Raw genomic sequence first — 26,325 nt, 5'->3', positions numbered from 1 at the left:
CATGTTTCTCACAAAAGTGTTTGCCTACTGGACTTTCTAACTTCTTGTGTCTTATATCTCCTAAATGTTCAAGAATCCTGAGTTTAACCTTTCTTGATGTTTGACCTATGTACCATTTTGTTTTCTCACATCCACAACCAATAATATACACTACCCCTGTGGAGTTACAATCAAAATAATCTAAAGCCTTATATCTGACCTCATTGATTTTAATACCATCCAAGTTTTTAACCCAAACACAAACACAACTGTGCAAACATACTGGATCTGGTCCTCACTGATGTGCAAGAGTACTGTACACCCCCTAGTGTAATGTCTTCTCTGGTAAGCTCAGACCACAAAATGGTCTCCTTTGAAGAAAAAATAAAACCTGGAACCCCATCTAACCCTGGAATAATGTTAATAGCTGCATAGAGGCAGCTGTATCCACCAGGAAGAAGCACAGAAATAACTCAAAAAACAAAGCACCCTAGTGGAATCACAACATCAATAGGCTGTATGGCAGAAGGAAAAAAATCATGGCAAAAATTAGGAGGTGCAGCACCCTGCAGGATAAAAGCATTCTTATCAAACTAAAAAATAAACTCAGAGGACAAATGAAGCCTACCAAAGCCAAATTTGAGGTAAAATTGGCCTCCCAGGCCAAGGATATCCATAAGGCATTCTTTAGCTATGCCCACAACTTCAAAGGCATTGCACAAGCGTGTGCAGATCTCATTGTTAGCGGAGCCACCTATACTGAGCCAGAAAATATGGCAAATCTACTGGCCGACAAGTTCGACTCCAACCTTATCCCTTCTATCCCTCTTCATATCAAGTACAACTCTCCCTACTACCACTAGGGAATAGGTCCTTAAATGCCCTCTTTAAGGCCAAGAACACTGCATCAATGGGCCCAGACAATATCCCAGGATGCCTTCTAAATAGCATGAAATATGACGCAATAGGCCTTCTGGTATTGCTGTAACTGTAGCCTTCAAACAGGCTTCTTGCCTCATGAATGGAGAACTGCAACAGTCATCCCTGGGCACAAAGGTGGGCCATGTACAGATTCTGGAAACTCCAGATCTGCAAGTCTCACTGGTTTCATATGCAAAGCCATGGAAGGAATTATCATGGAAATGATCAATAATGTCATAGGAAACCTCCAGACACTGAATCCAACCCAATTTAGTTTTGTCAAGGGTAGGTTATGCTTACTCAACCTGGTGGACTTCTTTGAGAAGGTCATCATAGCAATGGATGAGGGTAAAACGGTTCACAATGCCTACCTTGACCTGGCCAAGGCATTTGACACAATACTCTACTTGGACATTGTTGACAAACTCAAGAAGTTAGATATAAAACCTTATGCTTCCCTGTAGATAGCCACCTGTCACACAGACAAGACCCAAAAAGTTAGAATTGGGGATTCCACCTCTACAGAAAGGCCAGTCACAAGTATAGTCCCTCAGTGATAGGTCCTTGGACCTTTCCTTTTTGGCATTTGCTTCTCTGAAGTCAAGGCAAAAATATCAGTGGCTTTTGGCTGACTAAATTTGTAGATTGCAAATTCAGAGCATTTATAGAATTCCCCACTGACACAAATGTTCTCCAGGAAGGGCTGACACAGACAAATAACTAGTGTCAGAGCTACAGACTAAAACAAAATGCCAAGAAATGCATAGTACTATTCTTTGGGAAGTCATCCACCCCTGGTAACTATCATATTGTCTACACAAACATAAGAGTTGACCCAATAGTCAGGCCCTTGGGGACAGACATAGACAGTAATCTAGCCTTTGACTCTTGCGTGTCTACAGTAGTGAGGAATTCATTCTATGTTGTACAACTTTTAAAGAAAGGTATGGCATCTAGGTCCGAGGAGGTCATTGTTCCACTGTATTTGGCATTCATCAGACCTATCATTGAGTACAGTGTCCATACCTTTCAGCAGTGCAGATTTTCACAGAATGTTTAGATTTTTGCCTCATATTTTTGGTCCATTTTTCATAAAATTATGTTTTTTTGGCAAAGTAGTGGCAAATCATTAAAGAATGAAGTTAGAAAGTAATGACAGGCATTTCAGTTTGACTTTATACCCTTCAGAAAATCCATGCTAAAGCAATACCTGTTATTCTACCACCTTTCTAAATTTCTAAGTGCAATATTAAAAGATTGTCCCTATTTTTGGGCCTTTGTCCCACTTTTATTAATGGCTTTGTCCAGATTTCTTGCTGTAAGAAGTTAAGAGGTATGACGGTGCCTGCTTTGGTATGTACCTAACAAGGCGCAGTCAACAACAGGAATTTCCACAGAGGTTCCTCACTAAAAGAGTACAGGGTGTAAGTGACTTGTCCTATGTAGACAAATCCCTGCATTTTGTCTCCTACAGGCTGTTGAATGGAGATCTATGCCTGGCATACAAGGCATTGTCAGACCCCACCCTGATGAATCCTGTGCATATCCACAAAACAAACAGCATCAGAATTACCCATTCTAAAGACATAAACCTTGCTTATGATTTAAATAGGACCTGATGGAGAGACAGGTATGTATCCCAGACTACCCCTTCTCTGGAACAGGTTACCCAGCTGTGTGAAGCAGAGTTCCTCCATAACCCAATTCAAGGGTTCCTAGGTAAGTACTAGGTTAGCAGCCCATGTGGACCCTTTTAAGCCTAGCCAGTTTCCCTTAGTGAGAATTAAACCCTGTGCCCCTCACCTATGAGGTAATCACCTTAACCATTATGCCAACTCCCAACCCCAAGTGTAGCTTGGACAATTGAATGGGGAACAGGAAATTCATTCCTAGTTTGGCGTCTGTGTCTGTAATGGGCAAAGGCAGCCTGTAAAGGGTTCTTCTTTCAGGCCTCTGCTTTACATGTTTCATCTCTCAAGCCCCTGCTTATACTCATCAAGGGTGCAGAACTTGTCAGAGATTTGGGATGCATGGCTTGGGTTAAAAAGGCTCTTGTGGTCATTAGCCAAGTACACACCTTTGAGCCTATGAAAAGGTTAAACTTTTTGACCCAAAAATCAATTAATGGAAAGACATTTCTCAAAGAGTACAATGACCAAAAATGTTAGAACAATCACTAAAAGCACTGTCTCCAGCCTTACAGCAAATATTTATGTCAGAAATGAGCAGCTTGTCTTTACAAAAATTGATGCAGTGGAAAATATTCCCTAACAGAGTACTTATCTGCCCAGCCTTCATGAAATGCTAGTTGACTGCTGATCACTCGAAGTTTGCAGGGAAGAGCATACTTCAATGGCAAGAATGTTGTGAAGTGGCTCCGTATCCACTGAATTTATACTGCTGCCCTTTCAGTGGATATAGCATGTTGGAAAGTGCCTTAAAGTTATGGAAACTGGCTGGCTGGTCAGACCCTTGGCAGGACATCCCGTACAGCATAGGCTACTAGCGCAGTGATCTATAATGGTCAACATTTGCTTGTCTTATCTGTGATTCTTCCTGACCGTACTTTTATCAGTGCGCATCACCTTTCATATCCACTTTAGCAATAAAGTTTTTTTTATTGTGGCTGTAAATAAAATGTAATGATGAGCTATTTTTTTTACTTTTAAATACATTAATTTCAGAGTTATTGTACATCTCAAAGTACATTTTTCACTTTGTTTTGTATTGTTTTCTGAACAGAAATAGTGTTATATAACAATATACTGCAGTGACAGCAGACCAAATAAAATGAAACTCAGTACTTAACAGTTCTAGGTCTTCCATAAATTTTCTGAAACTACATTTGTAGTGCTGAGAAGTCAGTATATGTGATGAAAGTAACATTTTCTTCTTGGTGTTTATGCTGTAAAGCCATGCTGCTGTTTGAAATTGTAACAGAACTAATGCTGTCTGGAATTCACTGGATTGTGATTAATTTGTACATAGAATTGCTTATTTTTCTGCTGTAATTATTGTTCCTGTTTCTGTCATTTCTAGATGTAGAGACTCACATGGGCTTATTTTGTTCTGAATTTTAGGGATGTTTAACCAGGGCTGCAGAGCTTTCAAGGTGATCACTCCGAATATCGATGAAGAAGCTTCAATGATTGAGGATGTTGGAATGCAGGATGTCCATTTTAATGAAGTAAGGCTCAGTCATGAATTTTGGTTTCATGTTATGATTCATTTAAGTGTTTGTGTTCTAAATGTGTCTATCACCATTTCTTTTAATACAAGTTTCCAGGACAGTTAATCTTTCAGGGCACAAAGATCAGGATGGACGTGGCAGTTGTGAAGTGCACATTCCAGATGATAACTAAACTTGCAGTGTAAGACCATTTTATCAGAACAGTCTTACTTCAGTGGCTGGTTTCTCTCTTAGACATGTATCTGTTAATCATTAAGCCATATTATTCAAAAGTAGAGACCTATGCACATGGATGCCAACACTTTATTGCAGGACATGTAACACTGTGTTGGAAAATGTTATTACAAGAAGGAAAGTTTTTTTTTTCCATTGATTTATCATGCTAAGTATGCAGTACTGATATGTATTGAAAGGGAGATGCAGTCCTGAAAGATATGATAGCGGCTTCTTGCTTTTGAACTCTGATCCATTCAGAGAGATTTCATTTTCGTGTTTCTGAATGTTAATCCTCCTGTACTAACCTGAATCTAGTTTGCTGTCAGTATCACTGCCTTTCAGTAACTTAAGTCTTTCTGATATATATATATATATATATATATATATATATATATATATATATATACATACATACATGTATATATATATATATATATATATAATTTATATTATATCATATCATATTATATTATATCGTATTATATTATATCGTATTATATTATATGATTTTTTTATCTGGTTTTCTAGCCATGTGAATAGTGTGGTCTTATGATGCATGAAAACTGGAGTATGAGAATTACCAATTTTATATGAACATGCACTTAAATACTGCATGCCAATATTTAGTGTGTGTGCATGTGATACACATGCGCACGCACACACACACACACACACACACACACACACACACACACACACACACACACTGGTGTACACATGCCTTCTGGTCCAAACCAGTAGTTTATCCTTCAGTCATTGAGTGCAGTCATGTAACAGTGTCTCACTGTAACGCTCCTCTGCTGTTAGCAGTGCTGTTTGTAATGTACATACCGAAGGACCTTGTGAAGTAATGATGGCTTTGCCACTCAGAGTGAAGACACTCCTCAGTGATGCCCTAATTTATCTGTTGGGTTACAGATGTCACCCAATACTTATAGTAACTGCATTTCTAGATTCCTTGCTCCTTCGAAGTATGAATGTGCAGTCAGTAGCAGAGCTACCATCCATGTAGGTTGATTACTCATTGAAATTAAGAGAATGGTTCATTTTCTTTGTGAAAGGACTTTAATTCTCTGTTAAGCAATCAGCCAGGCTATTGCATGAGTGATGGGAGTTTACCTGAAAATCTTATTTAAATAGTAAGAAATTTATTAAGCACAGGTATGCTATTGCTGTTAGTTGTGGAGGATGTAGAACTTTGTAGATATAAACAGTCACAAAGCTTAGCAGGACAGCCTAATGTCATGTGTCACTGAAAAAGAAAAGAGTACTGTTTTGTTGTTGCAGTCACTGCAGTGTTAATGTTTCATTTTTGTTAGCATATGCTGTAGGGCTGTTTATGTTTAATCTACTGCAAACAGGCTAGGAAGAGTCTCATAATTTAAGTTTATAGAAAGTATGCTTTCAGTAGTATAGAATGATAAGAGTTCTGGCTGTAACATCAGTAATTCAAAGTGATCCTGCAGATAAACTAGCTGGAGGGTGAGGGTGGGATTAATCTGCTTATATTTTGGGCTTCCATCCAGGGTTGCCAGATTTATGAAAGGAGAGGCAAGGACAAAAAAAAAAAAGATCCTTCACGCTAAGTGAAGACTAAAAAAAGGCCTTTCGTCTGGAACTGCCTGCCATTCCGCATTGGACAGAATAGGCTCTGCTGTGCAATTTTTGATTGGCTCGTATGCCGGTGTATGAGCCAATCAAAAATTTCACACCAGAGCCTCTTCTGTTCAGTGCGGAACAGCGGGCTGTTTTCACTGGGCTTTTAAGAGGCAGTGCAGGATTCGGGATTAGATTGCTAATCTCAGGACAGTCCCACTCAAAGCCTGCTTCCATCACATGGCAAGGTAGTGAGAGTCACAGCTGCACTACTGATCCAGCAGTGAGATGGGAGGTTTGGTAGATTACTATTTAAGGCTCAAGATGTAGGGAGTAATAAACCAGTAGGTCTGCCTGGAGCATTTAGAGCATTACCTCACTGGCTTAGGACTTTATACTGACTTCTACTTGCAGTAATGGACCCTAGGGCTTCATCATGCAATGCCAGTGGGTAGAGTAGTTCGTAAGGAAAGTAAGTTTTGGGAGACTTGCTTAAAATGGCAACATAAATGGATAAGAGGGAATGAGTTGGCTAAAGATAAGAATGTAGTCTAGTGTTGTAACAGAAAAGCACTGACATATTTCAAAAATGTATAGACGATATCTCACCTTCTAATGTTGCTTCTCAGTGGTATCTAGTTCACCTGGTTAATTGCTTGGGATATTTTCCTCTGACTGCATGACTTGTCAGTTGGCATAATTCTGAGAATCACAGCTAAAAATACATGAATAAAAAGTGGGTTTTGGAGAACTTCTGGCACATTGTCACTGTTTTTAGACTGGTTCCCACTCCACCTGTTTTGCAACTCTGTTTTATAGACATCTATCCAACAGCACAGATGTAATATTGCTGTATACTGTCTGGGTGGAGCAATATATGACAAAGAAAAAAATATCAAGGCTGAAACTTTGATGATGTTGACTTAAGCAGAAAGCACAAATTTGTGGATTACTATTGGTGCGAATGGGATCCATAGTCCCACAGGTCTTCCCCACCACTTCCTTTGTACTGATCATGCTGAGTTTCAAAAAATTAGTACTGCCCTGGGTATATGGATCATTCAGACAAATAGAGTCAGGAGATGACTGACGCTTTCTCAAACTAGGAGGACCATTTAGAGGAGGTAGATAGCTTCATAATGTCCGTGAATCACTATCTTGCTAAACTGTATGCCAAGATGGATCTGCCTAGAAAGTCAAGCGTTAAATTCTCAGTTATCATGCTTAGGAGTAAAAACCTCCAGTTCTGTGGTACACCCAAGAATGATGAGGAGGCTGGCTGCTTAGCTTATATAAAGGATCTGTTGGTAAGTTGTACCAGTATCTCCTAGGAAATTATCTATATTGAACAGGTTCACTGAATGTGTCTAACACAACCATTAAGTGCTTGTATACCCCAGCCCATTTTGGTCCACTGTGCTACCTTTCAACTGTGGGAGCAGATTACTTCCACCTTGTGGGCCCCTGTTAAGGTGTGGTAGTTGCAGGGGAGTTTTTTTTTTTGTAAACAGGACTCCTCCACTGAGATTCACAAAAGAAGAGGGACATTTCCTCCTGTTATATCATCAGAATCAGCGTGAATTTAAACTTTTCTGCTCTGTTACTTTGAAGGTTTATCTGCCTCATGTTTTGGTGTTATTTAATTCATCAGAGGAGGTGCCATTTTTTGTAATGAAGCTAAAGGTGTGCCACATACATTTGAAGTAATCTACCGTGCATGTTGGTGTTTCTAGATTTTTGCTACGGTAAGTGAGCTAGTAGGTTTATTTCCCTTTGAATGATTGAGCTTAGACTGCACTGACTTTGAGCACCACTGGTACCTGAATGTTTAGCTCGTTTGAAGTTATGGTCCAGAAGAGATTACTCGAGTGGATATTTTGTTGATGTGGGAGGGAGGGTACTGTGACTATGAGAGAGTATAAGAGATATTAAGTGTTTGAATTGGAATCTTCCATTTCTGTTTCAGTGGGGTTAGTGCTGTTGTATTACAGAGTGGATGCACAAATGGTAGCTGGTGGAGCTAAAGGCAGAACTAGCAGGAACATCTCTTGTTTGATTACCTTCTGTATTGTTCTTTCTACTAAGGTGCTTGATGCAGAATGCATCAGCCTCTCAAACTGTGTGCTTTTTACTGCTTGCCTCCCTTCTGATTAAGAACTTTAGGCCGACTCTTAGAAAGCTGTATGTATATTTGTTTTCTGTAAATAGTTATGATAAGGGTGGGTTGTAGTTTATTTGGGGATGTAATTCTTTTAATTTGTCATTTTTATTCAGTGAGGGTTTGATATGCTGGAGAATTGAAATAACTGAAATTGTTAAAACTTTCACAGTTGTATAGATCAAGTTGCTTTTCAGGTTGTGGTCATTTCTGGCTACATGGTGTGGATTTATATGACTGTAATTTTGGGGAGAGATTATTATAGAGGTCATAATATAAGTGATGTTTCTTTCCTTTTTTTTTTTTGTTGTAAGATGTATATGAAGTCTAAGTTATTAAACTGGAATATCAAAGGGTCTGTTAGTCAAGTTGAACTCTGCAAAAATTTGTGTTTATTAGTTAACTTTCTCCTAACTTTATATGATGTTCATCGTGTTTCACGGTTGCATTCATTACTCTTGGGTTATCCTGCTGGCAGGCTACCCGCAGTCGGCCTGAATTCCAAAGTCCTGGTCTGGTGTCGGTTGCTGTCACCTCTTCCCTGACGTCAGTGCACCAGGGGTATAAAAGATGCAGCCGACGCTATTTTCTCCAGTCTTTCTTGCCACGCGGTGCCCGAAGCAAAAGCAGTTCGCAAGTGCCAGTCGGCCGAATTTCAGATCCGAAGTCTTCATTAAAGCTAAGTACCCGTTGGGGAAACTTTTTTCTTGCTCCAGACTGATGTCAGAAAAAGTTAGCAATTGTATTTCTTGTGGGAAGCAAATACCTCATAAGGATTTTCACTCTTACTGTATTCCTTGCCTAGGCCCTGACCACGACGTCGCTTGTTGTCGGTTTTGTGCTAGATTTAACCAACGCACTATAAAGTGTCGGTACGATTTTGCCTTTCATTACTTCAGCCGAAGATTCAATTATACTATGCCATCGGAGCAACTAACGACCGGAATTTCTAAAAAACGTAAGGATAAAGACAAGGACAGGCATCCAAGGTCCAAAACCGACGATAAGGCTTCCGCTAAGCTTGTCGTTGGTTCGCCAGTTTTCAGTGAGGTGCTTTCGCAGCCCCTGACGCCCGCTACCTCAGAGCCACAGGCCGCTTCTGACTCCCACGTGGAGCCTACTGGGCCTCTGGAAACTCAAGGCGTTAGATCCTCGGAAACTATTCCCTCAGATGGGTCTGGAGCCGCTGTGCAGGCATCGGCTTCTGAGGGTGTTTTCAGACCAACTCAGTTATATGTAAAGCCATCTTCAGCTTCCAAGCCAAAGACTGAAGCAACTCTAAAGACAAAGAAACAAGTACAGCATTCTCCAGGACAGGCTTCTATGCCTAAAAAACAAATGCTCAAAATGGCCGAAGACCTTATTACTTTGATCAGGGGTACCCATCCCCCTCCTGATAAGAGGCCTAGGCAAGAGAGAGAATATGAATCTTCAGATCAGGTTTCCATTTCCTGTGATTCCTCCTCTGATCAGGAATACTCTCTTCCTCCCTATGAGGATTCTGATGCTGAAGAATCTATTACTTCAGCTTCTCCTCCAGAAGATTTCTCCTTTGGGGAAACCCTGCATACCATGAGGGAGCACTTTCATTGGGAGAGCCAGGATTACTCAGAATCTAAGAAAAGGCTCAGAGATTTTCTTTTACTTCCTCAGCACAGGCCCCTTGCTATTCCCCCTGTTCTGGACATTGTAGATGATGTTTTTTCAGAGCCTGGGCTGTCTCCAGACTCTATACCCCCTGCATCAATTAAGCCAGACAGATACTACAGGGTCCCAGATTCCCATAAATTTCTTTATAAAAACCCTGCTGCTGACCCAGAAACCATATCTCAGGGTCCTAAGGGAGTCAAAGCTTCCACTGCTAAAAACCGTGTCCCCTCTGAGAGGGATTCAAGGGCACTGGACAGATGGGGGAAAAAAATTAAACTTCTGCTACTTTGGCTGTAAGGGCCTTAAATTGTCAATTTCATATGCTTAAATATCAGCAATACCTAATGTCACTACTAAAACAGAAAATGTTGACTAACTCTGAATGTCCTGAAAACAAGGAAATGCAGGATTTATTGCATGCAGCCGAACAAGTGGGAACACATACTTTGCAATGTGGTTTTGATTCTTTGGAGGCCTCTTGTAGGGCCGCTGTAATGGGTTCTGTGATTAGGAGGCATGCTTGGGTAAAAGAACAGAATCTGCCTGATCATGTTAAAGCAAAATTATTAGATGCTCCATTATAGCATGATACTTTGTTTGGTGTTAAGGCAGAAGAGGTGTTGAAGAAAATGGAGGATAAAGCGAAATCTATGCAGACAGTTAAGGATTCTTTGCAGGTACAGCCACCTAGATTTAGCAGGAACTGGCCTTCAAAAAATTGGTCCTTTCCAGTGTCAGGCCACAAAGAGGCAGGTACAGATGCCCTAGAGGCAGATCCCAGCCCCAAAGCTCATACAGGCCTAAGCAATGGGGTGCTTCTACCTCCAAAAGCAGAGAAGTCAAATTTCAACCTCACAGGAAACAGTCCCAATGACTTTCCTCTACCAGTACCAAGCACTTACATTTTACAAGCTCCCTTAGGGGGAAAACTGGCACTTTTTTCACAAAACTGGCACATGATCACCCAGGACAAATGGGTCTTGAATATAGTGTCTCAGGGCTACAGGTTCCACTTTCACACCCTGCCAAAGGCAAGAGGCATGCCAGATCTGTCACACAATCAATGGGCAGAGGCACAAAAACAAGTTTCATCCCTCATGAACATGGGGGCCATTCAGCGAGTACCACTACAGGAGCAGGGACAAGGATTTTACTCACAACTGTTCCTGGTACCCAGAAAGGACAAAGCCTGGAGACCAATACTGGACCTGTCTATCCTAAACACTTTTCTGGACGTTCCAAAATTCAAAATGTTGACTCTGCAGCAGCTTCTGCCCATGCTGGGCAAGAAGGCTTGGCTTGTAACTTTGGACCTAAAAGAGGCATACCTGCATGTCCCAGTCAGACAGTCTTGCAGAAGATACCTCAGATTCATAGCTGGATCAATGCACTACCAATTCTCTGCACTGCCCTTTGGCTTATCTACTGCGCCCAGGGTCTTCACAAAATGCCTGGCACCAGTAATTGCTTTCTGCAGACAAAGAGGAATTTAGATATATCCCTACTTGGACGACTGCCTCATTCAAGCAGAGAACATGGACATTTTACTAAAACATCTGGCATTTGTAAAAAGATTACTAATTTGCCTAGGGTACACAGTAAACGAAAATAAATCAAAACTAGTACCCTCTCAAGAGATAATATTCCTGGGTGCAGGCTTAAATACAACTGCCCAGATGGCTTATCTCACGCCAGACAAACAAAGGCAACTGACTTCTTACTTCGAAATGTTGGCAACAAAAACCCAGTTATCTGCAAGAAAAATTCTGCAGGCTTTGGGCTTCATGGCATCCTGCATTCTGTTATTTCCATATGCAAGACTGCATATGAGGAAACTACAATGGTATCTAAAAAGTGTTTGGACTCAACATTACCACAGCCTGGAAAAATCAATTACACTCATTCCCTGCCTGCAACAGGAGTTTTGATGGTGGGCTCAGGCATGTCACCACAACAAGGGACAGCCTTTCACTTTACCCACTGCCAGGCAGACAGTAACAACAGATGTGTCAGATTATGCCTGGGGGGCCCACATGGCAGGAAAATGTATTCAGGGCACATGGCCCACAAGCCAAATGCATCTTCATATCAATCTAAAAGAAATGCTGGCTGTACAAAATGCTCTGACAGCTTTCAAGGATCTCCTTCATCCAGGACAACTGCTGATAAAGACGGACAATACTACAGTCATGTGGTACATAAACAAGCAGGGAGGCACACATTCCTAACCCCTTTGCAGACAAGCCATGATTTTGTGGAACACAGCACTGACTTATCAAGTACATCTGGAAGCTCAATTCTTGCCAGGAAAGAAAAATACTCTGGCAGACGAACTAAGCAGAAACCTCATCGATCCTCACGAGTGGAAACTAGATCCACAAATCTTCAGCATAATAACAAGGAAATGGGGACGCCCCGACATAGATCTATTTGCCTCCCCTCACAACTGCCAACTACAGAGATTCTGCACAAGGACTTATCACAAGCTAGCATGGAAAGTGGATGCTCTATCATTCAGCTGGAAAAACCTTACAGTATATGCCTTTCCTCCACTACCTCTCCTCCCCAAGATACTCCTAAAGGTCAGGCAAGAGAAGCCAAAAATTATCCTGATTGCCCCAGACTGGCCACACCAGCACTAGTACCCAGTCCTAAAGAGCTTGACTCAAGGCCCAGCCAGGACATTGCCTCAAATTCCTCATTTACTGACCCAACAGAAAAGTCAGATACTACACAGCCAACTCAAAACTCTAAATCTGGCTGCATGGCGGATAATGTAACCATTCAGAACACACCTCTCTCCAAAGCAGTTATGGATGTTATTCTGGAGGCCAGGAGGCCCAGCACCAGAAAATCATATGCAGAAAAGTGGAAGAGATTCTGTGCTTGGAACCAGGCACAAGGAATTGACATGCTTGTACCAAATATTCCTCAGATTTTACAATACTTAACTGAGATGTTGGACAAAGGCCTATCCTTTTCATCGATTAAAATTCATGCCTCTGCCATTTCAGCTCATTACAAAACGGACCCACCTATTTTTTCACGTCCACTACTAAGGCAGTACCTCAGAGGGGCCAAAAACATAAGACCCCCAAGAAGAGCACCAGTACCTGCATAGGACCTCAATTTTGTCTTGGAAAAACTCACACTGCCTCCTTTTGAGCCAGCTAATACAGCTGAGATAAAATTCTTATCATGGAAAACAGCTCTGCTCTGAGCAATAACTTCAGCAAGAAGAGTCTCAGAGTTACAAGCACTAATGGCGGTTGAACCTTTTATAATTTTCCATCCGGACAGGGTTTCTCTGAGGACAAACCCAACATTTATGCCTAAGGTAGTGTCCAGTGTGGCTCTTAATCAAACAATTAATTTGCCTACCTTTTATCTGAACCCACAGAATAAGGGAGAGAGACTTCTACATTCTTTGGACATACACAGACAGCTACGCTTCTACTTGGACAAAACTAAAGCTTTCAGAAAATCTGTGCAACTCTTAGTGGCATGTGCTGCAGGATCTCAAGGAAAAGCAATCTCAAAGCAGACAATTTCCAAATGGATAGCCCACTGCATTCGCTTCTGCTATTCTCAACATGGCAAATCAGTGCCCAAGGGCATCAGGCCACACTCAACCAGAGCAGCAGCTGCTTCAGCAGCCTTCCTCAGAGGAGTACCAACTAAGGACATTTTGGAGGCTGCAACTTGGACTTTAGTGCACACTTTTACAAAGCACTACCACTTACCTCTTTACTCTAAATCCAGAGCAGGCTTCACCACTGCAGTTCTGCAGGGCCTCATAGCCACTCCTAATTCTATTTAGGCCCAGCCACCCAACCTCAGCTTTGGGATTCAACCCAAGAGTAATGACTGCAACAGTGAAACACGATGAACATAGTACAGTTGTGTACCTACCATAAATGTAGATGTTCAAGTGTATTCACTGTTGCAGTCCAGGTTACTCTTCCACCATCCCCCTTTCTTTGCTGGGACTTATCTGTACTTCTCTATTCTATACAGCATATGTGGTGTATTTGCTTGTAGATGAAGGTATTGTTTATGTTAGTGCATGCTTTTTTATAAGCAGAATTTTAGCCTACCCTTTTGGGGGCACCTGACATCTGGGGCAAAAAAAACTGAAGAAAATGGTGTCGGCTGCATCTTTTATACCCCTGGCGCACTGACATCAGGGAAGAGGTGACAGCAACCAACACCAGACCAGGACTTTGGAATTCAGGCCGACTGCAGGTAGCCTGCCAGCAGGATAACCCAAGAGTAATGACTGCAACAGTGAATGCACTCGACCATCTACATTTATGGTAGGTACACAACTGTACTTTTACAATAGACACATTTCTCAGATAAGGAACATTTGATGTGATCAGACTGGGGTTATTCTTTATTGGGGTTCTCATTGTGTGTTGAGAGTGGAATGGTCCTTCTTTTTAAGGAGGTACCCCTTATAAGTTATTGGAGTTATGCAGGTAATGTTGGTGTCATAGGGTTGCTGGAGGGCGCACTCTGCACTATAATTTCACATTGTGTTCCACTAGGCACTTGACAAGGAGCTATGTTGAACATCCTCAGTGAGTGGGTTTTGTCCTAGGAAGGGACCTCAGAGTGGTGTGAACTTTGAAATGTGGTGTTTGCTTGCTGGGAGTTGTGCAGTGTGGGCATAGGAACTTAAATGTTTGGTCTCTGGGAAACTTTTTTAGCACATATATTAAATAGGCTGGTGTAGTGGATGCTATTAACGTGTGGGATTACGGAGAACAGCCTATACTTGTTTTTCCTCCCACACTTTCAGTCATATTCTAAGACTGATAAAGTGCTTATAAAGAAAGAAACCAGATATCTAGTTCAGAATTTCTGGAGTTTGTCATTTGCCCTGTCAGATCAGTTCCCTTTAGATTTGGGCTGGAGTTGGGACTTGCAAAGTTTTTCAAGACATAGGAAGTTGATTTTAATTTGTAATGGAGAAGTGTGTCAGAGGTTAGAGGCAGATTTATTTCAGTCCAATATAAAGGATGGTGGGATGATATTTCTGTCGGTTCATTTGGTGTGAGAGCAGTTCAAGGAAATTCTCCAAGAGCAGGTTGGCAGTTTTAGTAAGGTAGAAAGGAATTTTCTGCAGGACTTTATGGAAGCTCAGATGAGCATGTTGCAGGCACAGGAGAATTACATTCATAGGGTGGCTCAGAATGTTATGAACCACTTTATTTCCCAGAGGGTAAGGAAAGCTCTTAAGTCTTTAGATTTTGAATTCACTGCCAGAGTAATGAAGCATCTTGCTGTTAAACTTAGGCAATAGGTTATATCAGTAGAATATAGTTGCTTGACTCTGAGAACTTGGTAGAAATTCTGGGGGATATTTTGCCAAAGCCTGTTCATTTTTTGCTGGATTATTTAACTGTAAGACGATTTCCCAGGACACTGTGGCTCATATGAATGACTTTGTAGCTGACATGGACCTGGGAGCCCTTAGTGTAGTGCAAAAGGAGATTTTGGTAGCTCTGATTAATAAAGTAGTAGTCATGGGGGTGTTGAAGGAGTAAGCTAAGGGGGAAGAATCCTGGATTAGATAGGATCCACCTTGGAAGTTTAGGAAATAAGGGGATATATCCTTATATCTTTCTGTACACTCTTGGCTAATGCCATATTGGAAACTGTAGTGGCTGCTCAATTGTGGAAGCAGGCAGTCACCCACTTACAGCCTATGCAAGGTAAGGATCCTACTTTGTTGGGCTCCTATAGGCCCAACTCAATACAGAACTATAACTTTAACTTGTTTATGGCCATCATAAGAGGTTGGCAAGCATTTTACCCTCACTGATTAATGTTGATCTGACAAGATTTGTCTTGGGTAGGGCTACATTTGGAAATTTGATTACCACCCCCATAACTGAGGATGCTGAAAGATGTAATAATAGGTTACTGATTTTCAGTTTGGATGCATACAAAGCATTTAACAAAGTAAGACAGGAGATTCTATTTTTAGTGCTAAACAAATATGCCTTTTCAGGGAAGTTCACTGATTTGTTGGATATCTCTTCCTCATTGGAGGGGTATGTTAAGGTTGGACAGCCTTTGAGTTTTTTGAGATGCATAGGCATACTCATCAGATCTGTCTGCTTTCTCCCCCTCCCTTTGCATTATATATCAAACCTTTGGCAGTCAGACTGTGAAAAGGATGCTTTTACAAGGTGTGAGGTAATATCAGATAAAGTCAGCAGTTTACGTTGACTGTCTTGTCCTATACTTGTCAAACCCAGAATGTCATTTACTGGTAGTGATAAGGGAGATGCTTGAGTTGGGGAGGCAGGGTATTCATTAACCATAGACAAGGTGTAGATGCTTAAACTAGTCTGTTTCTTAAAAGATACAAGAGGTTGTGACTTATCTTTGCTCCATTGGTTCAGGCAGTATCCTGTTTTGTGCTGATGTTAGTGTTGTATTCTTCTCAGAGTATCCCCTTACCATGTCCTAGTTTTTACTTTTTATTATTGAGGCAAATGGCTACAGGGTTTATCTGAAATGGGGGATATAATGGAAGTTGCTTACTCTTTTGGCTTCTTCAGGGGATGTTTTGTTTCCCAGTTTGGAGGTGTACAGCCAGACAACTAGTGTGAAATTAGCAGTGTTGATGATAAACCTAGATAATAGGTCAGCCTGAAAAGATATTGTCTTGTCTAATTCAAGGGGTCTGAATGTTTAGTATAGAAAGCTACGGCATTATTCTGTATTCCTTCCTCTGCCTGCAGCTGTTGCTGGTGGGAATTTATTTATGGCCTTATTAAAAACTTTTAGGACTACCAATACAGAGGATTGGATACCTGATTTGGTACCTAGTTAGGTTATTTTGGATACTGATATGTTAAAAATCATAATAAGTAGATCTATAAATACTTTAATTGGTCTTAATTTCTGGGAACACTTGTTGCTAGAACTAGTGTGTCTTTGTATAGCTTGAACTACTTATGAAATTCTATAGCCACCTGGTTTGTGCTTAATGCATCATCTAGTCTTTTGCCTAGTGGTTGTTATTTTCTGCCGCTTTGTAGTTTTTATTGGTTATGGATGGTTGAAATGCATCCATATTAACTCAGTCCACTGGAAGTTTTTGGGGTGAGTTGTACATGCTCCTTTGAATCATTGAATCCACTAAAAAAATATGATAGTTTAGACTTTTTTTTAAGGAAATAAATTTATTAAATTAGTAGTACGTAAATACTTTGAAATAAATGCTGTAATCAGAAAATAGACCAATATATTTCCTACTATAATTAGGTAAATAGAATATACTCATGTAATACCATTTTAGTCCATTTCTCACCAGGAGTGCTTTCTACTACTGCTACTAAATTTCTTTTTTTCTTTAATACCACAGGGTGGTAAACAAACACCAAGTGCTCTTCCTGTTTGTCTTGTCTCTTCTTACTGCAGTTTGGCTTCCTGGTAGTATCCATAGGAAGCCCATTTTGTGTTAAATCTAACTTTTGCTCTCTGCTTCAGACTTTTTCCTCTCATTTTGTATTATGCATTTTTATTTCTTGCAACTGTAGAGATTCAAGTCCCTTCCACTTCCTTGTAGTGGTCTTCTTCACAGCTGTATTTTCTTGATATAATTAGCAGATCATTGCATTCCCAAAGCAACCAATTTGTGAAAGTCTAATTTGCTGTGAAAATGTGTTATCTGGCAGGTTATGGAGTTGCCCCTTAAGCCTCTCTGGTGCTAGGTTGCTCCAAAACGTATGTTCTCAGATGCTAGTACCTCATCTCGGCATCTTCAACACCTGTTTATCTGATGGTGCAGGTATGTGTTTAATGTTAAGGATAGCCAGGGCCCAAAAATACAATTGGAGACAATTCCAGGTTGAAGTCCTAAATCTCCTGGCTCTTGTATATCTCTGCAAAAGACCACCTTTACTCCAGCTGTCCTCAGTAATATCTCCCTTTAGTTGCCTTGCCCCAAGATTTTTTTTATTTAAGAATAGTCTCTGTATTCAGTTCTTGGAGGCCCTCATGTGCCAACTTATGAAATCTTACTATTAAATAATTTGCTGTTAAGTGGAAAGAAAAACATTACAATTTTGTAAATTCATACCAACATAATCTACATCCCCTGTCAGTGTCCCTTTACTACCACAAATCTACCCTTATTGTCTTCATTTTTCTCTCTTGTAGCACCACTGAGTCAGCTTTATTATTCCCTTATTATCTTTGTCCATGATATTCCACTGAAATCCTTCCTTTTTTAACATGTTTATTTCTGTCTAGATGTGTTTCCTGTAACATTGCTGTTTGCAGCCTGCCCTTTTTAATCTAATGCAGCACACTCTGCTTTTAGGCTGTATGTGCATGACAGACTGATCTTGTATTTATTTTATTTGATTTTTATTTTACATATGTTGACCGGGTATGTCTGACTGAGCCATAGCCCTTTTTCAGCAGAGTCCCGGGGAGAAAAGCTCCATAATACAGTAAAAATAAGCTAATGTTATACAAACTGGTATAAAAGACTAAAAACACTAAGTATTTTAACATTGACAAACGTAAGATTGTTGTACATACATGTTTGAATAAGCAAAAAAAAAAAAAACTTATATATGGTAATTCTAGGGTAAGGCATGTTCTGTTCGGACGATAATACATCGAGAAAGGTGACAACAGAGAGTAGGCTAGTGTTTGAAGAACTTAATCAGTAACAATTTCAGAGAAGGAGAGGAGAGAGGAGGTGTATAGATAGTAGGAAGGAGGGTGACGGAAGAAGTAGGATAAGGGAATCTGTAGATGATTGACAAGAAGCAAGGAAGGACTAGGAGAAGGAAGGAGGGAAGGTAGGTAGATCAGACGACGATAGTGGTAGATGGAAGTATGCTAGCTGAATGGTTGTAGTCAGGGAGGATGAGAGCAATGGCAGATCCATTGCTGTTTGTAGTGTTCTTTTGTAGCAACTTAAATTGTTTGGGATTTGTCAGATTTCTGATTTTCAGAGGGAGCTTGTTCCAAGCCATAGAAGGGTAGTAGCTGTATATGTTTTGACCTGATTTAGATTTGGGTTTATAGATATGTAGTTGATCAAGGGATGAACTCCTGAGATTTCTAGGTGGTGAGTAGTAAGATATGAGAGAAGAAAAGGCAGGACAGTATTCTGGCTGGTACAAAATTGACTGTATGGTTTGAAGCTGTGTGAGCTGAAGTAGGTGGGGTAGTTCTAGCCAGTTTAAGTGTTTCAGGGATAGACAGTGGTGGGATTTATAAGTTTGTTGAGCTGCAAATCTAGCTATATTGTGGTATGTCGATTCAAGCTTTGATAGAGTAGAGTTTAGATTAGTAAGGATTTGGGAGCAATAAGTTAAGCAAGGTAGAAGGTAAGTATGTGTAAGTGTGGTTCGAGCTTCATGAGAGAGAATTGTTTTGTTTCTATATAGGAGTCCTAGCTTCTGATGAGTTTTTTTGATGCAAGTATTAATGTGATGGTCAAATTTCAGTTGGTTGTCAATGGTAACACCTAGGAGTTTTCTACTGATTCTACTAGAATAGGGGTATTATTTTGAGACATAGAAATGGAAGCTTTGATATGATTGGCTGTTTTAGGGAGAAAGAGTAGCAGTTTTTTTTTTTTTGGGGGGGGTAAGGATGAGCTGATTGTTGGAGAGTCATATCTCTACTGAATTAAAGGAAGATTGGGTGGCAGCTAGGAGTTCAGAGGGGGATTTATCTATGGTTATGACTGTGGAGTCATCAGCTTATTGGACAATAGAGGAGTGTGGACAGGAGGAATGAAGTAAGTTGGTAAAGATATTAAAAAGTAATGGGCCGAGAATGGATCCTTGGGGAACCCCCATTTTAACTGTAAGAGGAGAAGATAGTGCAGAGTACCATCTGACAGACTGAAGTCTATCAGTGAGGTAGCTAAAGAACCATGCTACAGTGTCAGTAGAGAAATTTAGTTCAGTTAGTTTCTTAAGTGGCAGAGAGTGTGAAACAGTATCGAAGGCCTTTGAGAGATCAAAGAATAAACAGGAGATGAGTTTATGGTCATCTTTGGCTAAGGAGATAGTGTTAAGGAAGGAGAGAAGGGCAGTAGTAGTGCTATGCTTAGGTCGGAATCCATGCTGTGTTGGAGTGAGCAGTTTTTCTGTAAGAGGTGTTGAATAACCTGTATGTATATGCATTTCTCTAAGATTTTAGAAAGAGGGAACAGAATAGCAATAGGTCTGAAATTTGAGATTTCTGTAGAGTTACCTCCTTTATGAATGGGTAGGGTGTAGAATTGTTTCCAGATAGCTGGGACTTGAGATTCTGATATAGAATGATTAATAATGATAGATATAGGCAGAGCAAGAGAGTGAACAGTAATCTGAAGAAAGTAGGATGGGATGTTGTCAGCAGATGCAGAGCATGGTTTTAGCCTAGAAAGCAGAGTTTTTATGTAGGAGGTGGGCACAGGTTTGAGGGAGAAAGTCTTAGGAGAGTTTTGTATGGAAGAAGTTTTATAGCAGCTTGGAGGGGTAGTACTAGAGTGGTTGGGATTAAGTAGCTTAGCTATAGATTCTATGAAGTAGGCATTGAAGGTGTTAGCAGTTTCATTAAGTGATTTGTCAGGACATGGGTTAGGTGAGGTAGGATTACCAGGATGTAGTATTTGGTTTACTGCATTCCAAAAATTTTTGGGTTGGCTTTTAGAGTGGTAGGAGGGTTGTGGTAGAAATTCTTTTTGTCTTTATTGATGAGTTGTTTGACCTGATTTCTTTGTTCTTTATATCTTTGCAAGTGGAGTGGGTCTTTAGTTTGTAACCATGTTTTCCAGGCTCTATCTCTAGCTTTCATAAGGATACGGGTAGATTTGGATAGCCAGGGGGATATATTTGCTTTTATCCTTCTTTTTCTAGTTGGTGCTATAGAGTTTAAGATATCAAGGAAAATTTTGTTGAAAGCTTGGACAGCTTCATTGAGTGGGAGCTGGGTAAGGAAGTTCCAGTTTACTTTGGATATAAGGATATTAAATATTTCAGGGTTAAAGTTTTTGAGATTGCAGGAGGAAATGTATCTATGTGACTTAGGGAGGTGGCTAGTATATCTAAAGTCTGCTATGGGAGAGTGGTCACTCAGGGAATCTGGAAGTGTTTGTGGTTTGTGATAGTTTAAGGGATTAGAAATGAGTATCCAATCGATAAGGGTACTGGGAGAGTGATTGTTATTCCGATGGGTTGGTTGAGAGATGAGCTGGATAAATCCATATAGGTTCATGTGATGACAGTGAATAGAGTTATTATGGGTTAACCAATTAATATTGACGTCCCCAAGAATGATAGTTTTATTCTGAATATTTTGAGAGAAATAGGAGAGAATGCTTTCCAGCTGGGGGATGTTATCTCCCGGTGGGATGTAAATTGCTACTATGGTAATAGTAGTATAGGAGCTGAGTGTTAGTATTTCAGCTAGGGAGAAGGGATAGAAAATGGGGGTTGGGTGATGGTAAAGTGGTTGGAATAGATAACAAACTCCACCACCCTTTTTCTTTGTACGTTCTAGGCGTATTATGTTGTATCCAGGGGGGAGGAAATCGCTATCAAGGTTGTGAGGTTTTAGCCACGTTTCTGTTACCGCTATAATGTTTGGAGTGTGATTAGATATCCATGCATGGAACTGACTAACTTTATTAAGGATGCTTCTGTTATTAATTGAATAGAAAGAGATTTGTTTCTTTGATGTGAAAAGGTGGCCATGGTTTGAAAAGATATTTGAAACCTCAAACCTAAAACCTCACAACCTTGATAGCGATTTCATCCCGCCCTGGATACAACATAATACGCCTAGATTGTACAAAGAAAAAGGGTGGTGGAGTTGCTATTATCTATTCCAACCACCTCACCATCACCCAACAAAGGGAGAGCCACCACTGATCCTGGGAACTATCAACCTATTAGCCTGACGAGCCTGGTCTGCAAGGCCATGGAACGTATCATCATGGAACTCCTAAACAAAGACATTGGTAACCTCCAAACTCTGGATCCCACCCAGTTTGGGTTTGTGAAAGGCAGATCCTACCTCCTGAACCTGATCGACTTTTTTGAGGCAGTGACCAAAGCCTTAGATGTGGGTAAGGTGGTTCACACAGCCTATCTTGACCTCGCCAAGGCTTTCGACACCATCCCCCATTCTGGAATTATAGCTAAACTCACTAAACTAGGTAGAAATCCCTACGTCACAAGATGGGTTGCCAACTGGCTCACTGACAAAACCCACACTGTAAAAGTTGCAGACTCCAAATCTGACCTCATACCAGTGACAATTGGAGTATCACAGGGTTCAGTACTGGGACCTCTCCTGTTTGGTATCTACTTCTCTGCAGTACAGGCTAACACAGAAGGCCTCTGGCTAACAAAGTTTGCAGATGACTGCAAACTAGGAGCTATAGTCAAGTCCCCAAATGATGTGGACATCCTACAGAAGGGCCTTGCTGAGACAGATGTCTGGTGTCAGAGCCATGGCCTCAAGCTCAATGCCAAAAAGTGCAGTGTCATCCCCTTTGGTAAAAACTCTGTACCCATAAACTACCACATAGGCAGCGATCTACTTAACACCGAATGTGTGATGAGACCTTGGGACCCAGGTGGACAGTAGTCTCTCTGATAGCCACATCACCACAGCAGTCAGGAAGTCCTTGTCATGACACATCTCATCATAAAAGGGTTCTCATCCAGGAAAAAAGAGGTCATTGTTTCCCTGTACTCTACATTCATTAAACCCATTATAGAGTACAACGCCCCTTTTGGAATGTACTTCACAAGACATCTGCAGCAGCTGGAAAGGCCGCAGAAGTTCCTCACAAAGAGGATTACTGGCCTCAAACAAATGCCGTACACTGACCGTCTCAAAAAACTCCAGCTTTATTCCGTAGCATATCGCCTACTCCGAGGTGATCTCTGCCTAACATATAAAGCTATGTCAAACCCAGAGCTGTTGGACATGCTACACCTAAAGAAATCCCAATCCCTCGGAGCAACATGCTCTAGAGACCTAAACCTTGTCACCACAATAAACAAGACATGCTGGAGGGATAGATTCCTGTCCCAGAGACTTCCCATACTCTGGAACAGGCTACCCATCTATGGTCAAGCAAAGTTCTTCATTAGCACTCTTCAAGAAAAATCTTGATGAATGGATGGGAAATAGGAAATACACCCCGGGGATCACTTCTGTGTCTCTGCTCAACAGTGGCACAGGACAATAACTTTCTTGGGTGGCGTAAGCAAGGGAACCTTGTTTGCTAGGCTTACGTAGGTCCTTGGGCTGATTACCTTACTTTCATAGGTAGGTACTAGGCTGTGTTGGAGCAAGGTCCTGGTTTTGGGTGTATATCTCCAGATATGAGTAGTCTGATTGGATAGTATAGAACTTCTACAGTAGGTAGATGGTATCTAATATATTTTATTTTGTTATTAGAAGGTAGTGAGTGAGAAGGTGATATTTTTCTTTTAGGGAGTTGGGTATTTGTGGGCAGGATAGAGGCAGAGATTATAATAGGCTGCTGTGGGTAGGAGAAATCATTTGTGTATAGATTGGTAGGGCCTTTGTGAATGGGGGATAATGGAGTGGGTGGTGATGTAATGGTAAGTAGGAAGAATAAGGTAAGTAGCTGGAGAATAGAAAGAATTGAGCTATGCATGGTGGTAGAGGAAGTATGTATGTAGGTGATGTTGGGGGGAGCAGGAAGGTAAAAATGTAATGAGTTTTTGATATGAAAGTTTAGAGTGGGCTCAGGTAGGTTGTTAGTAGTAGGTTGAAAGGTAAAGAATGGTAAATTCTGATTTATGAGGTAGTGGTTAGGGAGAATGGTAGAAGGGGTATGCAGGGTGTAAAGGCAGAGAGTAATAAGAGAGATAATGGGAATGAGGTGGGTGTGGTGTAGGTGAGGGAGGAAACAGGTGGTTAGGTATAAAGGAAATGATCTGGGGGAGTGGGAGGAGATCGAAGTGAGCTGGAGCGTAGCGAGGGTGCATGGAGTGGGGCAACACCAGAAACAGAAGATATGCCCAGAAAACACAATATTACTTAGAAAGAAAGAAACCAATGGAAGGGGTGCCAAAACTCCAAATATAGTATAGAAGGTAACAGTCCTTGCCTTGCTTACCCAATTGAACAAGGGGGGAGTTTAAACTACTAGGGGTATTTGAGCAGAGGTTTAAGAGTGCATCAGGTCAGGTATTTAGTTAATGCAGAAATTTATGGTTAGGGGAGAGTACCACTTAAAGTGAGTCAAGGGCTTGGGGGGCTTAGCGATTGTGATATTGTGCTCACTACAGCTGCCCTGTACTAGCAATAGGCGTTACACCTGGTAAAAATAGGTTATACAGCACTTTAGAAGGTTAACTAATTCCCATACTTAGTTAACATTTAGTTTAGGATGGAGATGCTGTCTGTAGAATGCTTGGCAGCACAATTACTCTGCTTCTTAATTTCACTACTGGCAGTAACTACAGGATTGCCAAGGGGTCGAGGGGAGTTAGTTAACATTTAGTTTAGGATGGAGATGCTGTCTGTAGAATGCTTGGCCGCACAATTACTCTGCTCCTTAATTCCACTACTGGCAGTAGCTACAGGATTGCCAAGGGGTCGAGGGGAGAGTTTGGGTCAGTAGTCCCGAGTGAGCACGCTATCACAGAAGCTGCCCGACAGGGGAAGGACAGGAGAAAGTTTTATTTTCTGATCTCATTTAAACCCGTTTCACATTTTTCCACACTTTTTGTCTTCAATAAGAACATTAAATAAACAAAAAACTAAGTGCATTTTGAAATTCCCCATCCCCTTTTATATCACAGCTAGCACACAAAACTATATATATATATATATATATATATATATATATATATATATATATATATATATAAAATGTAAAATGTGTATATATGGGTCTACTTCAGTAAACCGAAAGGTCACTTACTCGACTTTCAGATAGCATAGACAAAGAAGCTGACATCCCAGAGCACCGACTTTCCACTCCAGGTATGTAACTGCTTGGCCAACCTGTTGAACTTGGCCCCCTGCGGTAGTGCGATCTTGGAGTTGGTATATTTAATTAGGGGTGTGTGGGCTGCAGCCCCCCACATGGGTGGGTTTACTTTCCTTCAGTTTTACTATTTTTTCAGGATGGCCAAGTAGTTACTTACCTGGAGCAGGAAGTCGGTGTTCTGGGATGTCGGTGTTTTGCGATTGTCGGCCTTTTTGCCTCAGCTATCTGAAAGTTGAGTAAGTGAACTTTCGGTCTGCTGAAGTAGATCCGTGTAAAAAAAAAAAAAAATATATATATATATATATATATATATATATATATATATTTTTTTTTTTTTTTTCCCCCAAAGGAAATCTACCTTCTCCAAACAAATTTTACCTACTTAGAAATTAAGGTTAACCATGCTAACATGCACAGCTTTCTGGGCTCTGCCTACAAATGGTCTGTTCTCATTTGTGTAAACAAACAAAATAAATTAATGTGCAGGTTACAGCCTGTATTCTAACTTACTCTTCCTGGTGTCTGTTCCAGTCTCAGATGTGAAGACATCTTGCATGCTTTCAGTAAACCTTAACTTTCAGCCTTAAGAAAAAATACACTGACTAACCTTAAGTAAATAAACCAAATTGCACACCATTGTAGTTAATGCATTGAAGTTTTGAGGATGCTAGGGAGGCAATTGCTAGATATTTATTTTTTAAGTGCAAAAAAGAACTACAATTTTGCATGTTTTTTTTGTCTGTTTTTCTTAAATGTTGCCTGCAGCATAATCTCTAACTTCATTTCTCACTATACTTTTTATTCTCACTGACCTGCTTGTCAGTGCCCATTAAAAATAAATGTAATTGTATCTGACAGATCCACAGAAAAGGTCATGCAGACTGGATCTCTTATTAATTGTCTACACCAGCAGGCTGCTTTTTTTAGCCATAAAAAGGTGCTGGTGGAAAAAAAACATGCTTTTCACTTTTCAAATGCAAGAAAGAACTGCCATTTTCATCTTTTTTATCACATTTTCTTGTTTTTAAAAGTATTTTTACTTAAAATAGTGTCTACAGCATAAAATTAAAAAAATATATTAGTCAAGGCATCAATCTCTATAAACACAGGAAAAACTATTACTTTTTTTTAAATTCCATATATAATACGAGTAGCCAATAAATCTCCCAGCAGCCAAAGATTATAACATTATATTAAACTGGCTTCTTTCCAGACTTTGTAATCATGGATTATAACATTATATTAACTGGCTTCTTTCCAGCCTTTGTAATCATGTTAGTGTAAAGCCTGTATACCATACATTTAAGAAAGAATACCTTTTTTATCTTGATATCACTAGCATATTCAACAGTCACTGATAAGTCAGGCACCTCACATGTAAAATATACTAATTGCATACTGTACATGTAGATAACTGTGTTATACTCATAGCAAAAGATAATGCAATTTATAGGTTCATAGTTTATAGGTTCATTTTAGATGAAAAATATTTTATACAAATGTTAGTAAGAGCAATACTGTTTTACTGAGTCACTTCTTCAATCCATAAATATCCCTCTAAATATTAACGACATAAAGTATTCTCTAGCAGTTTAACAC

The 26,325-nt window shown here is 40.4% G+C and overlaps 1 protein-coding gene across 10 annotated transcripts in view; it reads left to right on the top strand.

Annotated features, from left to right (window-relative positions):
- DOCK9 (dedicator of cytokinesis 9) overlaps positions 1-26,325 on the top strand; it is a 2,508,686-nt gene that overhangs the window by 2,213,688 nt on the left and 268,673 nt on the right. For all 10 annotated transcript variants that reach the window (XM_044071294.1, XM_044071300.1, XM_044071298.1 and 7 more), the window contains exon 45: positions 3,981-4,087. In XM_044071294.1, coding sequence (XP_043927229.1) covers positions 3,981-4,087 — 107 coding nt within the window. The remainder of the gene's footprint in view (positions 1-3,980; positions 4,088-26,325) is intronic.

The sequence above is a fragment of the Protopterus annectens genome, chromosome 5.part0 (genome assembly GCF_019279795.1).
Source record: "Protopterus annectens isolate FY-2018-M chromosome 5.part0, PAN1.0, whole genome shotgun sequence".
NCBI lineage: Eukaryota > Metazoa > Chordata > Ceratodontiformes > Protopteridae > Protopterus > Protopterus annectens.
This window is presented reverse-complemented; position numbering and strand designations above follow the sequence as displayed.